The sequence below is a fragment of the Columba livia genome, chromosome 1 (assembly GCF_036013475.1).
Source record: "Columba livia isolate bColLiv1 breed racing homer chromosome 1, bColLiv1.pat.W.v2, whole genome shotgun sequence".
NCBI classification, from domain to species: Eukaryota; Metazoa; Chordata; class Aves; order Columbiformes; family Columbidae; genus Columba; species Columba livia.
Window position 1 is genome coordinate 176,830,222 of NC_088602.1, and position 17,545 is coordinate 176,847,766.

At 36.3% G+C, this 17,545-nt stretch overlaps 1 protein-coding gene across 2 annotated transcripts in view; it reads right to left on the reverse strand.

The window, feature by feature from the left end:
- MON2 (MON2 homolog, regulator of endosome-to-Golgi trafficking) overlaps positions 1-17,545 on the reverse strand; it is a 74,081-nt gene that overhangs the window by 41,375 nt on the left and 15,161 nt on the right. For both annotated transcript variants that reach the window (XM_065048587.1, XM_065048586.1), the window contains exons 2-11: positions 17,013-17,076; positions 12,584-12,711; positions 11,605-11,736; positions 8,617-8,746; positions 7,980-8,077; positions 7,186-7,311; positions 6,242-6,436; positions 5,394-5,518; positions 4,862-5,001; positions 2,059-2,212 (exon numbers count right to left, since the gene is read on the reverse strand). In XM_065048587.1, the coding sequence (XP_064904659.1) occupies positions 2,059-2,212; positions 4,862-5,001; positions 5,394-5,518; positions 6,242-6,436; positions 7,186-7,311; positions 7,980-8,077; positions 8,617-8,746; positions 11,605-11,736; positions 12,584-12,711; positions 17,013-17,076 (1,292 nt within the window). The remainder of the gene's footprint in view (positions 1-2,058; positions 2,213-4,861; positions 5,002-5,393; positions 5,519-6,241; positions 6,437-7,185; positions 7,312-7,979; positions 8,078-8,616; positions 8,747-11,604; positions 11,737-12,583; positions 12,712-17,012; positions 17,077-17,545) is intronic.

Genomic DNA, 17,545 nt, shown 5'->3' on the forward strand with positions numbered 1-17,545 from the left:
GTGGCTGACACGCCAGAAGGCTGTGCTGCCATCCAGTGAGACCCGGACAGGCTGGAGAGTTGGGTGGGGAGAAATGTAACAAAATATAACAAGGAAAAGTGTAGAGTCCTGCATCTGGGCAGGAACAACCCCAGGTTCCAGTGTAAGTTGGGGAACAACCTACTAGAGAGCAGTGTAGGGGAAAGGGACCTGGGGGTCCTGCTGGACAACAGGATGACCATGAGCCAGCACTGTGCCCTTGTGGCCAGGAAGGCCAATGGCATCCTGGGGTGTATGAGAAGGGGGGTGCTTAGTAGGTCAAGAGAGGTTCTCCTTCCCCTCTACTCTGCTCTAGTGAGACCACATCTGGAATATTGTGTCCAGTTCTGGGCCCCTCAGTTCAAGAAGGACAGGGAACTGCTGGAGAGAGTCCAGAGCAGGGCAACAAAGATAATTAAGGGAGTGGAGCACCTCCCTTACGAGGAAAGGCTGAGGGAGCTGGGTCTCCTTAGCTTGGAGACGACGAGACTGAGGGGTAACCTCACTGATGTTTATAAATATGTAAAGGGTGAGTGTCACGAGGATGGAGCCAGGCTCTTCTTGGTGACAACCAATGATAGGACAAGGGGTACAAACTGGAACACAGGAGGTTCCACTTAAATATGAGAAGAAACTCCTTCACAGTGAGGGTGACAGAACACTGGAACAGGCTGTCCAGGGAGGTTGTGGAGATTTCTTCTCTGAAGACATTCAAAACCCGCCTGGACACCTTCCTGTGTAACCTCATCTGGGTGTTCCAGCTCCAGCAGGGGGACTGGACTAGATCTTCCGAGGTCCCTTCCAATCCCTGACATTCTGCGATTCAGTGAAATGTCTTTGTCTATTCATCTTAAAAACACATACTTACTGTATGTGTTCCATGTAAGGAGAAAGACAAAGCATAGTGGTCTGGGAAGAGACAGGCCCACACTGGCAAGAAGACCTCTGCTAGCTCTGTTCACAAGTCATATCTCCCATTAGGTCATTGTGCAAAAGTGTAAGACATGTCCATTGTATGAAAATCTAATGGCAGCAGTAAGAGAGAATCAATGCTATGATGTGACCCAAATCCACAGTCAGTTAGTCATCTCCTTACATGCAGGGACTACAGACAGAAGTACAAGATAGAAGAAAAACCACTGACAAGACAGACTAGCAACTATTCTGTAATCTTACACAGAATAACATTCACGGCCACTGCTGGAACAAACAGTCATGTCCACACATACATGTTAAACTACTGAAATCTGAGGATGAATTTGTCCTTCTGTGTCTCAAAGGCAGATAAAGGAGTTTCTACCTTACACAAGTGTTAAGATCCAGGCTATGTGTTGATTTCACTGAGTATTAGTATGCCAAAAGTTCACAGGCCATACAAATAACATCCAATACAGAAGAGATTGACCCTCAAGGGTCATGACTGACATGAAAAAACTTCCACTATTTGAAAGTAATGTAGTATTCACAGCTCTAAACTGAGAACATAATCTCCATTACATAATCTCCATCACAAAATAACTGGTTGTTCTATGAAGCACATACAGTCTAGCCTTCATATACAGGTCAATACATTTTTTGGAATGACAACCTGGCCAATATCTGCCACAATATACTGCTCAATAAAAACTGTAAATACAGCAAAGCTGGTGTAAGAAAGCTATTTTTCACTCCCACTGATGTCCCATTTGCTTAATGCTCCCTACTGTTTGCCATTACACAAGCCAGAAAAAGATATTCTAAAATTGTTACATACCGTAGTAAGGCCTAAAAGTGAAGAGTTTACACAGCAACAGTATGGCAGTAAAAAAAATCCAACAGATGCTAAAGCCATAGGGGATATTTGGATCACAATCCAGAGCATTCAGACAAAATAGCAAAAAAGCAGAACACCTCCAGGCACTAACAAAAAGGAAATGCATAATATCCCTCGAGGCCAGTGAAATGAAGACCTCGATACTCACTATAAAAAAATCCTTAAGCAGTCAAGTTGGAAATAAAATTATTTGTTATATCCATTTTCAAAAAGATAGAAGTACTTACTAGGTAGCTTTAGCACTGCCTTGTACAGTTACATTCAGGATGGGTATCCAAGTGCCTCTGTACTCAAAGGCAGGTAATACAGTCGCTCCTCCTCCCATTCCAAGCACCCCTGGATTAGTTTGTGCTGCACCAGTATTCCCTGATGCATTGCTTCCTGTTCAGAAAAACAGCGTGATAAAATCAAGCAATCTAATTTTAGTGACCAGTCAACATTCTTTTTCTGTATTTATGAATAATTTAAGTTGAAATATGTGGATTAATCTGAGACACGCTGCTTGATAATAAAAACCACCACCAACAGAAACAACTACTTTTGAGCTCCCTCAGGTGTCTAAAACATGATTTTATGTCCAAAGTACTTAGTTTAAAAGGTGCAGTTGATTGATACCAATTGCCTTGTTTTCAGTCAAAATAAAATCTTTCTGTGAAAGGTATAGCAGACTTCTTAACATTCTGTGAATTAACTGAACTTATGTGGTCTTGATAAAACAATACACATTTTAGTGAAGATATTTAAAGATGTTTAAGATAGATATTTAAAAATTAAGAATTATTTGAATAGTTGCATCTAGAAATCAGTAGCAGGAAAGAGAAGTTAATCATTTCAAGAAAAAACATCACCACAAAATGTAAAAATTTCAGAAATTTAGAAGTTACAAGAAGAAACCCAAAGAGAACTGCAACGTCTGAATTTGTTCCAAGCCAAGGCAGAAAAAAACAAAGTCCATCAGGGAAGAGATGACGATGTGCCAACCAACAGTTAGGAAGGAACAAATTTGGTTCCTATATAAGAAGCCAAAAAAAGCAGATAAAAGGACAAAGAACTCTGTAGATATATATATATATATATATACATACACACATATATATATTTCCTACATATAGAAGGTCTATACATACTCCTAGTATGTATATACCTACTGTAGATCTACAGACCTACAGACCTACTATATAAACCTACTCTAAATCTACTAGGAGTAGAAACTACAAGTTTAGACTCTCAGTACAGACAATGGGGAGAGAAGGGCAGAGTCCCCAGGAAAGTGACTCGCACCTATTACCTCAGTGTAACAACTGTCATTTTGTTGTGCTTGCTTTTAATATGTAGAGAGACTAAACTACTAATTTTGGCAATAAGAATACACAGAACCCTGTATATACACTTGAACGCAGTGAAGAGTAACAGATTGAAATGAAGTCATGCTGCTAAAGGGAAATTGTTAACCAAGCACTGCCACTAACACAAACACAGTAACACTAGTGTCGTTTTCTGTCATCCCACTGAGCAGTCAGACATAAACAACTATTTTTATATCAACATAACTCCTTTAAAGTGGTAAAGAGGCTTATATTACACCAGTATAATAGAAGTGCCACTAAACTTAGGTAGATGTAGGTTTCAATTTCTCTTATGGAACAGCGACCTTGTTGCAAAACTGAGGCTCAAAAGCCATCTAGAGGTAAGAACCTGCTATGGGAAGACTATCATTATAATCAGAAGACTCAGCTTGAAAATTAGGTTGCATTGATCTGCTCTATGTGTGTTTGACATGGACACAGGAGGAAAAGAGGCAGAAAGAAATCCATGAGAGAGAGATGTGAGAAACACTCAGGAAGAAAGTGACAAGGTAAAGGAGAAAACAAACTGGAACAATAAGCCAGAGAAACAGCAACAGCACTAAGGGTATGACCCTACTGCAATGCTGTTTCGCATGTAGGCAAAATTTAAGTTTTCAGGAGAATGAGTATTTCACAACGGCTTTTCATATGTGTGTGTTACACAACGAAAAGCGCTTCTCTGATTTACTTTAAGTGGATTAAACTAATGCAGAAATGCTACTAATAGAAGTGCTCTGTCACCTTTCATACAGACAGCTATTGAACACTGACTGAAGCAGATTTCTTAATGTTATCAATGCTAACACCGACTTGGAATTCAGACTTCATGAGTCAACCGTGGAAGGTGTGAGTCTAAAACCAAACTTTTAAATGTTTATTAATGTAATAGTAGGTATTATAATAATACTTTTATTATGTCTTTATTATCTCTTTTAAGTAGGTAGGTCAAAAGACTCCCCTAGAAATTACTTTTATGTTGTGTGCTGCTGAGGCCTCTGCTTCCAGAACTGTGAGAAGAAGCAGAGAGTCTTAACTCAGATGTAAACATCTGCAAAGGCTTTAAGAGGAGGCCCATTTCTTCTTACAGAAATATAAATGTACACAGTGAAATGCCAAAACCCTGGCTGCAAGAAAACACAAGTTAGTTTTCAGTAAGAGACTGCTTTCAGCTTACAGAAAATGCCAAGATCTCCCGTAAAACACAGATCTATCTTTCTTTCTTTCCTCCTTTCTTTCCTCCTTCCTTCCTTTTCTTTTTTCCTTTCTTGGTCCAGTTTTGTCCCTGAACACCCAGAAGAATTAGCTCTTGCCTCCCAGGAGGAAGCAAACACACAGTCTGCCTTACTTCTTCAGTTGCACACTGCCATAAATGACACTCCCGCACAAGGAGACAGAAATCAGATAAATATGTTACAGTCAGAAATTAGAAATAACTCCCTCAGAAAGGTTGTGAACCAAGGAGCTTGGTTGCTGTAGAAGATCACAAATGCAGAAGCACAGGATGATAAAATCACCTGTTGTGCCAGACCTGAAAACACAAGCTTGTCTCACACTACCTTTTCACTTCAATTAACATGGAAATACAGAACTGTACCAAGCCAAATGTATATACTGAATCAGATCAAAATTTATTATTACAAGAAAATGCTGGGAAATTAAGATGATAGTAAGGACAAAGCTTTACCAGTTTGGTTTGGTGACGCTGATGTGTTCCCTGTGCTTGGTACAAGAAATAGTGACTGGATGAAGGACCCCAGCGCATTCACAATATCACGGAAAACTTTAGTGGAATGTTGCTTCATATCATATGATTGACAAAAGGACCTGGAAAGTATTTTATAGTAAGTATTTGATAAAATGTTTTTAGTCCCTAATGTAACAGCAACTTTCCACCCCACTGCACCCACCCCCCTTCAAACTCTAGACTGAAAGCACATTTTAACTGTAACGATTTAGGTGAATAATACACTTCAGTTTTAGGCAAATGCCCCTTTGATACTGGTAAGATGGAGAAGGTTTGTAATACTCAAACAATTATAATTCAGCCCTTCCTGGATAATAAACATTGCCTAATACTTTATAAGAAAATATCTTGAAGAGTTTATTGTATCCAAGTTTCCACATATTTATAATGTTTTAGGAAGCATTTTCCACCAAAGAAAAATAAAAATATTTATTAAATTTTATGCAAAAGTGAAACTCAATATCTATAATACCTTAATAGCTGAGGCTGCACACAAAGCCTGTGAATAGATTCTACTGCAACAGCTCTTAGCCATTGTGGTTTGTCTGCATCCAGAAACTTAACCAGCAATGACAGAAAGATTTCACATTCTGTTACCTAAAAGATATAGTTTATAGCCATTAAATTAAAAGAAAAAGCCTCCTACAAAATATTTTCTCAAAAAAACTGGTTTCATCTTAGGAGTCCTATCCCAGCAAGTTTTGCACAGGGTTTAAAAAACCCCGTCAGCAAGCATTTATTCAAAATTATATTAAAGACATACCTAATACTCATAATATTTTTGCCAAGCTAACTCACATATGTAATTGTATTGAAAGAGCTAAATTCCTCACAGGTGTTGCAGTAAAGTTCTTACACGTACAACAGTAAAGAAATGAAATGGAAAAATATATTTTTTAGCAAATATCTAGAATTCAGGAGGTAACAACAGCTGAACGTGTGTTTTTTATGCACATTTTGTCAACAGCTTTAGCAACACAAGTTAAAAGCCCCTTGGCCATTATTAACAAGTCATGGCAATAAATATTAAAGCCAGGCAAACAAGACCAGAAGGTTCCCAAAACCTCTACTGACAAGTAGTCAAGTAAAGACAAGAGCTAATCTATTCTAAGAGTTTATACAAGCCCATGTTTAATTATCCCATACATGTAGTATATATGTAAACACAAATACACATAAGAGGAAAAGAATAATCAGATTTTTCTTCCCTCAATATATGTCAACAGTTCCCAAGAACTACTTAATACTATTACTGATCACAGTACTGGCATACACATAGAAAAACAGAATTGCATAAAGAAAATTTGAACATATTCTTACCAGCAAACTGTAAAACTGCTTAATTAAAACAGAAACTACTCTCAGCAAACGCATACAGATGGGAAAGTATGGTTTTTCCACAGGTGCTGGGGAAGATGACGTACTGGAACCTTGCCTGAATTTGATATTTGGAGAGAAGAGCTTTATAACAAGAGGGCATACCCTCTCTTTAAGAAGAAAACTGAATTCCTGATGCTGAAAAAGAAAACAGAACAAATTATAGGCAGATAGTCTTTAATTGCTACCAGTAGCAATTACACATCTTATTTACATTCACTGTTACAAACTAGCACTCTGAAGTCGTGTAAAACTTGGTATAAATTATAAGTTCAGGAAATTAAAAAGAAGAATGGCAGACATCATTGTAAAGCTACCAAAAAGCATGATGAAATGACACCGTGAGATTCATACCACATGCACCCCTCTTCCATTTTGCAAATTGAAATAGGTTGCTAATACATTGTTTATTATATATTTAATTTCTTAATTTAGCTAATGGCTGATAAAATGCGTTACTGTAGGATCATGGTGCATTTATATGCAGTAGACTCACAAAATTCATAGTAATGATTCCTGCTGCTTTGCAAGTGGGGTGAAGTTAATGTTTTTTTAGAAATAACAATGACACAAACTAAGTTACAGAACTGTCATAAATCATGCAGTAGAAGAGAATGCATCTTTGGAGGAGACATAACGGCAAAACAAAAACTGAAACAGTAAAACATGCTCTACAAAATAAACAAACACAAATAAAGCATATAGGATTAGAAGAAAGTGGACGAAAAGCACACAGTACATTTCTATCATAAAAACCCAATGTGTAACTACTACTAGTCCTTCTGAAAAGCAGTACTTACGCTAAATTAAAGAGGAATTAATGAAGTGCAAATATTACTACACATGTGAACAAAAGCCTTCCTATTTTCCCTTGGAGAGCTACTCACTTGTAAAAACACTTGTGGAAAGTCATTCAGGACTGACTCAAGAAGTTCAAGGCCAAATGTCCGGGTCATTTCTGTCATACCCACGAGCCAGTAGGGAGCATCAGCATTAACTAACTGACAAAGATCCTTGAAAAGAAATACAATAACATTTACATTCTTTGCACAGTCCTGTACCAGCATAAGTTTTCTGAGTCTACAACAAAATCTACACTCTCTCCCTCCTTTGTAATAAGAAATTTTCCAATTTCAACATAATTTTTCCTCAAATACTTCCTTTACACAAATTATTAAGTAAAACGCTTTTAAAAGACTTTTAAAACTTTGCTGGTATCCTTGCAGCAATTGTGTTAATTCCTGCCCTCAAAAATATCTCAATACCAGTGAATTTGCTAAGTCAATAAAATTTTTATTGGAGTGATGAATACAACTACTACTTCTCATTATACAGTCAACATTATTATACAATACCAAGCACCAGAAACAAGGCTGAACTATAGTAGCAGTGTTTGGCTCATGGAAAAAAAGACTCTTGAATTTAATGCAGACATGCATGCTTAGCTATTATTTAAGATTTATAGTAAAACATTTTCCTAGGCCACTTTGTCTTCATTTTCCAATTATCCCCCTGGGATACAGCATATCAATGCCAATTACAATAAACATGCATAAGAAAGCCTGAGGCTCTGGTTAAGGACACTGTCAACATGCCAACAGCAAATTTTTGGAATTTCTTACAGGGATGTAGAAGCACACAATGGTAACTGCAAAGGTACAAATACATGCTCAGTAACTACCTGAAAAAGCATGTATGCATCTTTAGCACATGGCTTCAGCGTACTGACAGATCTTCTGTTACTATTTCCTTGAACTGCAACTGGCTGGTCAATAGCATCTGCATCAAGACAAAAACCAGTTTTCTGAACAACAGAACGGCAGAAAATCAAGTACACATTAAGCATTCTTAGAAAAAGATTCTAGGAGAATGGCCAGGTAATTCTTCTGCAACTTAGCATGTCCAGAGAAATAAATGTTAGATTGAATACCAAAGATTATCAATACCAAGCAGTTCTTTCCAATAAATGTCCTCTTCAAAACTACTACTGCCACGAATTTCACACACAGTAATCTAAGTTACCTTCACCTTAAATGACACAGTCGCTTCAAATTCCTGCACAACACTAACCTGAAGACCAGTTATCACAGCCTGAAAAAAATTACATTTTATATATTGCTGTACCAACTTGGACTGACACAATGGCTAAGGATTCCACCTCCTTTGAATACAATTACATGTAAAAACTATTAATGTCTGTATTTTTTAAATTACATGTATAGACTTTTTACTACTACTTTATCTGAAAAAATACAAACATTAGATGTGTGTCCAAAAAAGAGGTTAGTACAAGCAAGTAGAGTAAGAAGTATGCCCACCTTTGTATCGTTCATCTTCAGCAACCACTCTCTCAAATACTACAGTAACCACCTGCCGTACTGTAGCTGCCGCAGTGTTATTTGTGATGTTATCTTTTGTGAAGTGCAATCGAAAACAAAGTACAATTGCCTGAAGAGAAAAATAAACAAGAATATATTTTCCCCTTTGAGCTCAGAGTCAAGACAGCTGACTGAGGAAAGCTTTCCAGTACAGCTTGTCAAAAGGTTACCTGAAAATAAAATTGTTTAAGTATTTTAAATTTGAAGAACCAGAATAAGTTTTATGGATTACCCAAGCCAAAAATCTCTGTAGTAATCCTCCAAAAAGGTAATCTAGAAGTGGTATTAACTGAAGGCATTACGATATGCCAGTAAAACTACAACCATCATACAGAGAACACATAGTAATCAACCACATAAAACAACTTGTATGAATCTTAATGTTAAAAGAACATTAGGATTATACGGTTAATCACAGAAAGGTCAGTCAACTCCAAAGCTAACATGCCATTCCTCTCTTACGTTAAATCACAATCCTTTCACAATCATGCTGTCTCAACTGCTATTATTCCTCTCTAAGGTGTGTACTTCAATGTGTCATTGTGCTGGCAGTGACCTGAATACTGTTTTCCATTGTATTTCATATTAACTCTAACACACCATTTAATATGTACTTATTTTATTATAAAATTTGAAAATGAACATCCATATGCATAGTGAAACCTGTCTTTCTTGTTCATATGTCCTTATGCTGTGCTCTTGCACTTGCATGAACCTCAAGCACACCCGGTCACAGGGCTACAAGCTCTAAGCCATACAAGATTTGGAATTTTTTGCTTCTTTTTCTTGTAAATGATTTATGCATTCTGCTCAGATGGCATCCCCATGTTAGTCTGAAATTTTACAACACAATCATGCACTTCTTGACTTTCAGTATGAAATACTGAATACTGCATGATTCTCCAGGTTGATCTGACAGCAATGCCAGTATTAGGGGCTTTTCAAGATGGTTCACCACTAATTTTCTTAATTTAAGAAACACGAATATGCAACACATGCCTGACTCAAACTGACTAAAAACTTTTCAATGTGGAAAAAACCCCCACTTTCAGATATTTCTTAACATAATCTTGAGGGGGAAAAAAATGCACCATTTACCCATGCCAACTGATTCTTATATTGGGTTAACTGAGAAACTCCTTTATTTCAGGCTTTGGACAACACCAGGATATTGCTCTGTCAGAATGTTTTTTCTCACTTCTGTCAGAGCCTGCCCAAATTTGACTGCACATATCTAAATGGACTAGATTTTAATGTGCACCGAGGAAACTGCTAGAAGTACAGCAATGAGATACTCCAGTAATTGTGTTATGTGAGCATGCTTCTGGATCAGGATACCAGGCAAGAGAAAGATGTCCTGGGAAAGACCTTCCCTACTTATTCGACACTGCTGTGCCCACATGCTCTTGTGGTTGGTGTCCAAAAGGAGAAAGTGTCTAGATGTTAGAGAGATGAAAAAATAAAGGATGTTGAAAAATATGTTTGGAAGACACATAACAAAGGTAAGTGAAATGTAGATACCAAGAACCTAAAAATAAGGGGGAAAGAGAGAGAAAGGGTATATGGAGGCAGAGGAAAAAGAACAAATGAGGGAAGTGATGAGAGGCAGATATACGATATGCAGAAGGGAAAAGTATGGTGGACTTTAACAGTGACTGTCTCCTTCCAGAGCCTAGATTAAAACTTGATAAAACAACAACATTGCAGGTTGTTAAAGAACATCTGCTAGCCTGTTAATGACTGATAATCCTTCTTTTGAAAGTTTTTCAATTTTCTTCAAAAATACTGCTTGTGCCCAAGAACAAAGCACCTTATTTGGAAAATGAGCATTACTTGGAACAAAAGAAACAAGACAGTGCTGAAGAGTCTTTGACAATTTCTACTACTCAGGCTAAAAAAGAACCTACCGACAAACCATCCAATCTGTAGCAAGCTTCTATTCTGCCATCTATGGGTTTCATAGATTTTCCATTATTTTCCTGCCTTCAGCAGACCTTTGTAACTTAGCTTTGTTTTTCTTTCATGTTTTTCCCTTCTTTGATTAAGTAGATTAATAATTATTTTAATATCCACACATTTAACCAGCTAGGAAGCTATTTCGTTAAAACCAGAAGCAAAGAAAAACTGAAAACCTTCCACTAGAACAGCATGCCTTGAAAAATATTCTTCAATTCTATTCTCTCTCTCTCTCCCTTAAGGAAAAAAGAATTGCTCTGATATTAAACCAATACACTGAAGGCAGCGCAGAATAAGGACAGCAATTTAGAATTATTTGTTTAAAAACAAAAAAAAACTTGCTTAAGTTAAAGAGAAAACCATATAAAATGTAATGCAGAAAAAGAACTTACTTTAAACAGAATTTCACAATTAACAGATGGGCAAACAATGCTGCTCCTTGAAAGAGAACTGTCTTATAATTTAAGATTAAAATGGATAGGAATAGGGTTTCTTTGTCTTAGTTGAAATTTAATATCCAAAATGGTCCAATAAAGTTATTTCAGTTCTGACTGAAAGAACAATAACTGGACTGCTTCCAAAAGACATTTAAGGCAGGGTGGCAGGCAGCTTATTTTAATATTTGCTTTATTAGTGAGAACTAACACTGCACTATGTGCTCTGATTTCAGCTTGAAAACATACATACAATGAATTTAGTAGATGAGAGAGACAGGCATTAGACCGGAGTTCTTATTTTAAGTTCCCAGTAAGTCAGAAATTCATTATAGTGGAAGAATTAAAAAACATAATTGAAAGGAATTTAAAAGAAATCCTATTTTCAGAATTCAGCTATAAAAAACAATAAGGACACAACAGAATCAAGAAAGCCCCCTCTTCTTCCATTATTCCCAAATGTTTAATATTTAAGATTTCTCCCTGTTTTTCCTCCTGGATATTTTAAGTACTATAGCTGGCACTAACAAATTCTTACCTTGGACAGTGCTTCATCATGCACAACTGTATTGGTTGTTAAAAGTACAAGAACTGTCTGGAGCAATTTAAGTTCTTCGAGACTGTTTTCCATCAGTTGCCAAAGCATATTAATAATGTTTCCTGCTGCAGCCTACAAAGAAATATTTTTTTTGCCAACAATTAAGATATATACATTCTGGTATATCATGTGTACGCATTTAAGAATAGCACTCTCATAAAAGCATATCATAACTGAATTTGTCTGTTTGTCTGTACCATAAGACTACATTGAGAATAGAAAACCAACCTCATTCCCAAAATATTTTTGAAGAACTGACTGCAGAAATCTCTTAATATGTAGGCCAAATTAAAGTGTACACTACATTTTCTACTTGGAAATACAGAGAAGACAGTACAAAGACATTTTACCTTCAAAATTAATTCATAACAGAGCAAAAACAGTGTAATTTTACATTATGCAAGCATGATTGAAGGTATATTTTAAAAATATTATTTTCACCAGCTTCTTAACATAATATATACGCAGTACCATAATATATCATGACATTTACAGTTGCAGGAAATGTGCATCCATTTTATCTTATTTTTAAAAGTAACATGTAACAAAACCATAACACATAACACACAGAGTAAATTTTGTGGATGCCACCTTAAGAATTACATTTATCAAGGACCATCACATGTTCTGCACCTGCAGTATAAGAATGCAAACTAAATGATCTGGTTTGAGTTTTCATGAGTTTTTCCAGAAGTTACTACAGGTTCCTCACCTTGTGTTGTGGTTTTTTTTTTTTTTAAATATGGTCAAAAAGGTTTTCTTTTAAACTACAATATTTTAAACACAGATATGAGTAAAATATTTTGCAGACTACGTCCATTATAATATAAACAGCCTCCTAAAAAGCATTCACCTTCAGTTTGAGGCCTGTATTTCTCACACTTAAATATTTAGGTATTTATATAAAGATTGATCTTACCTCTGAAACAACTTCATGGGACATGAGCCTCTGTATGGCTGCTAGAGACAGCTGAGTGATCTTTGGTTCCTTTGTTCCACAACCCATTAAAAAAGGCTGAACTACCTCCGAGCTGTTTTCTTTCAACGCTTTCAAAAAGAGATAAGGAAGCAGTCAACGTTTAATACTTTGAAGAATACAAGGCAAAATTTGCTTTTTGTTAATAGGGATGATTAACTATCTCCAGTCTTGGAAATTTGGGATTTACTCTTGCACCACAGGGAAAAGACAAGTGAAGACACACTGGGCTGCCACAACTCACAGGTCTCCTGGCTGAGGCTCAAACCCCAGGCACCTTCTCCTCCACACACTCAAGTGACTTACTCTTTCCAAATCCAACACATCTACGTTGAGCCCATGTGCTTGTCGAGAGGCTGTAGGGTTCTGCCCACCCCAGAGCTTTCTCTGGCCTCGCAGCAGTGACCAGCCTCAGGCTGGGAAGTCATCTCCTCCTGCTTTGCTTCACCTCAGCACCCAATTCAAAAGCAACACAAAGTGCAGCACAGGGACACAAACCAAAGCACACGGCATGAGGGCGAGCAGCAAATGTCACTGACAAAACAGCAGCAGAAAGAGACTGGACTGTTCATATCCTGGGCACGTACACCTGGCTGTGAATTCTTCAATTAGTGTTTTAGTGAGAGAGGGTGGATTCTTAACATGAAGCTTTGTCAGGAGAAAACAAGTTTCATTAACTTCTCTAGTTTTTTGTTAGGAGAAAAAACTTCACAATGAATACAACATTCCGCACTGATATTTTTTTAAAGTTTTTCCCCATAAAAGTAATTGAAGACATTTGAGACGAACTTCATAAAATTAATAAAGTAGAAAAGATTTCTGAGAGAGGAAAGGAAAGCATGACTGACCAATGAGTGCTGTTCTGTCAGCAAGTGTGGCTGTTGACTCATGCAAACTTTTAAGGTTTTAGCTGCTCATCACCCTTTCAGATATTAAAAATTTCCTCACAGTTGAATGGTCAATGTGTGTTCTTACACTGCATCTCATATACCATGTCTATGTGTAGTAAGAGAAATGTGTTCGTTAAAAAGATTCATACACATTTTTAGAGAGCAGATCTTGCCACAAACAATACATTTTCATATAAAAAATACAAACATTATCTATTTTATCTTTTCTATTGAGCAATGTGATTAAGTATCACTACAACTTATTTGGAAGAAAAAAAGAAACGTCAAGGTAAAAGCTACAAAAATATTTTTTAGTGGTATTTTTCAACTGAAGCAGTAACTAACATGCCTAACAAGTTTCTATGAAAAGAGTAGGCTAGCATAAATTCTAGATGCCAACTTTCTATACGGTAGTAGTTCTTACAGGGTGATACTAACATACACAGTACTTAGTTTCATCAGCCTCTTCAGAGCCAGTACAAGCTCTGCGTCCAGTTGACAGAGGTTAACCTTGCACCAAATACCTAATCAAAAACAATTAAAATGCCACCATAAACGTGAATGAATACACAGGTTCACTGCTTGGTTAACAATCTGCTTGGATTTCAACAGTTTTTTTTAACTACAAAGCCAATAAACTTGCTTTTAAAATATACAGTACAAACCATACCCACCAACACCATTCTCTTATGATTTTCACTCCATGATTTTCAAATTATAATCAAAACGTTGGCTATTTCATCAAAAATGGAAGTTTGTTCCCAATTAAGACACATAATTTAGGCATCTGATTATCAGTGTCCACATGGGAGCTAACGTTTCACCTGCCTTTAGAGTCTCTGAACACCTACAACACACAGCAGTAGGGCCTTGAGCGCCCACTCTAACATGGGCACAAATGCTTCTTCACTCATATACGTCACTGAATGGCCATTAAATACTAACCATCAAGCAGAGAGAAGAAAGAAAAATTTTTAAAAGGATCTCATAAAACATTTATCCTTAACATAAGACTTCTGAATGGAAATAAAATGGCATGAGAGTTAATAAATAACAAGATAAAAATATAAACCTTTTACAGTATTTTTCCTATACTCCACTAAAAACAATAATTTAACAATGGGATTTTTACTTCACGAAGCTGAAAAATTAATGTCTCATAGATCCGGTTTAGTATTGATCACTATATTCACTTCAGTCTTAAAATGCAGAAAAATTTTCTTATACCCAGATCGGCTTCCATTTTGCTACCAAAATTATGTAAGAATATATTAAAAAAGAAATCTACCATAATAAACCCCATCAAAAGAGGCTGTAGGAAAGTAAAACTTACACCTTCATTTCATCAGCAAGGTTATGATTCTAGTTTTTTAAAAGAACTTCTAAAATGAAAGTATGAACTGTGCATCTCAGAGCCACATGGAAATAATCTCACATAATTTACCTCCTGTGATGTAAAGCACAAGATGACTTCCCTTTAAGACCTACTCAAATCCCCATAAATAAATTATAAAGCATGTACAGACTGCCAAGAACAAAGACTTTGAAGCTGCTCAGCTTAACTTCTCCAAGAGAAAGAAAGAAGTTAGATCAATGCCCTCAGAGTTCTAGCAAGTTAAACACATCTCACCAGACATAATATTATCCGTGTATTTGTCATTTTAGGATTGCATCTCTTTTTGTAACAATTATAATCCTACATAGTGTAATGTTTCAATGAAGCATCGTCAGCTTCTTCAAAACAATCTGATAGAGTTGTTCTCATCTATTTTAGTGAAATGACAGTTTACATCAAAATGTAAAGAAAAATCATATCCTGATCAAAATATGTATTTGTATTACTAGAATGTCTAGTAGATGTTCTCAACTAGCAGTCCAAGAGTATCTGCTTCACTAGATTTCACAATTACAATAGCCTTTTGCAGCTTTATTATTACTAAAGTACATGTGCTATCTTCCTCCAAAAAAATTACAAGTATCAGATAGGAGACAAGTGATCTTGACATTAACTTATCTACAAGAGGAGGTTACAGCTGACACCTCAAAAAATACAAGAGTCCATAAAAAATTGGGACCGTTTAATGACATTATGTTTAAACTGTGGAATGTTATGTTAATGTGCAGGCAAAATCACGTTCCCCTCTGTTACGCAGTTTCTTACCAGGAAAAAGGTTATTATCCTATTAGCAAAGGTTAACTAATCTAAATAACTTCTAGGACCTGCTGGTTTTCCAAACCTCATAACAACAAATCTGCTTTTTTTTTAGTTAATTAAATAAGTACTAGTTACATTCTAGTTTAAACCTTCCAAAGGAAAAGTATTTACAAAATTTGACCCACTACCATAAAGGGTTCCCTCAAAAAGATAAAAGACTGACTGTTCATACCCCAAATCAACGATCTTTCACATCTCTTCACTTTGAAATGAAGATTAAGAAACAAATAATTTTGCAGGATTACAAACTAGCTTTCTAAAATATAAAGTTGTTTGCACAGTAATATGCAAAAGAATGTTGACAGCTTCCCAAAAAGGCTAACTAGAGATTTCTCTTGTTCATTTGCGTATTTTGATATAGCTGACATTACCTGGCATTGTTTTCCCACTTATGTCAGCATTCATGACAGCAGTAAAAAACAAAGAAAATAAACAAATAAAAAAGAGGCATTAAAGTGAAATATTGAGGGGTGGGACTGCTACTTCAAAGAATTCTTCAAAGTGCCTCCTTACCAATATCTGATTTACATACCTCAAAACAAGAAATAGTTTTACACCTGTTTCATTTGGACCTTTCACATAATTTAGCATTTGAAGAATTTTGACTACAACTGGAGTAGACACTCAAGTATTAACACATGGGCATTCAAATCCGGACAAAGGCTTTACCAACGATTGTCAGGAAGCCATCAATTTACATAGTATTTAATAAAGCTGAAGAAAGTCATGAGATGCTGTTTTAAGCACTTACAAACCTGCAATTCACAAGAATCTCCTGTCCCTCACAGCAATGGTACACCTTAAATTGAACGACCTTGTCTCAGATTAAGACGAGTTTTTGCCAGCCATGTACAAGTCTCCAAAGGTTAGACTCTCATACTAAACATACAGGCGATGATCACACTGCGGAACTCCACACCAAGAACTCAACAACAGCTGTGGTGAATGTAGACAGTGCAAAAAATATTGAGAATTTGGAGTCTAAGCACTTAATGCTATTTTTCTAAGGGAATGATTACTTTTGTAGAGCCACAACTGAAAACAGAGACCTATACCTCAGCGTCAGTATAGCATTAACATGAAAAAGCAGTAGTATTAAAAAATTCTCATGCTACTGTTCTTTTTGCTAGGTGTCCCCAAGGTAAAGCATCACTGATACAACACACACTAAAAGATGTGTAGGATTATTACACACATCCAAGACATCTTTTTAATATTTTGATCTGTAACACCAGTTTATTTTTCCCATTGTATTGCAAATAATTACCTGCCAAAATATCACTGTTCCGTGCAGCTATGGTTTTCACTTTTATTATTCCTGATTCAGCAGCCTGGAAGAGAAGAAAATAAGTAATTTAGATGCTATTCCATACATCAATATGTAGAAAGCAATAAGAAAATGGAAGATAAATTAGAATTTATAGTCTCAGAGCAAAAATGCTTTTGTAGTGTTTTCAGTAAGCAGAGCTAATACAGAAGTGAAATATTTCTGGCTTTTGGAATTCCTTTCCAGAATTCCACAGGAAGGGGTATATTCTGTGGTTCAGAATTTTTAGAAATCACTGTTTTCATTGTATTACTTTCCAGTTCTATGAATGCAAAGAAAAATCACTAGTAAACAAAAAACCTGTTAATTAGTCTCTGTACAGTTTCAAACTGTGAAACAATTGCCGTGATATATAGCCTGTCACATTCATCCGGTTGAAGTGCTGAAGAAACTGAGAACATCAGTAATTATAGGAACGCTTAACACTTAAGCAATGAAATCCAGTTAATAAACTGGATGTGGTACACAACACT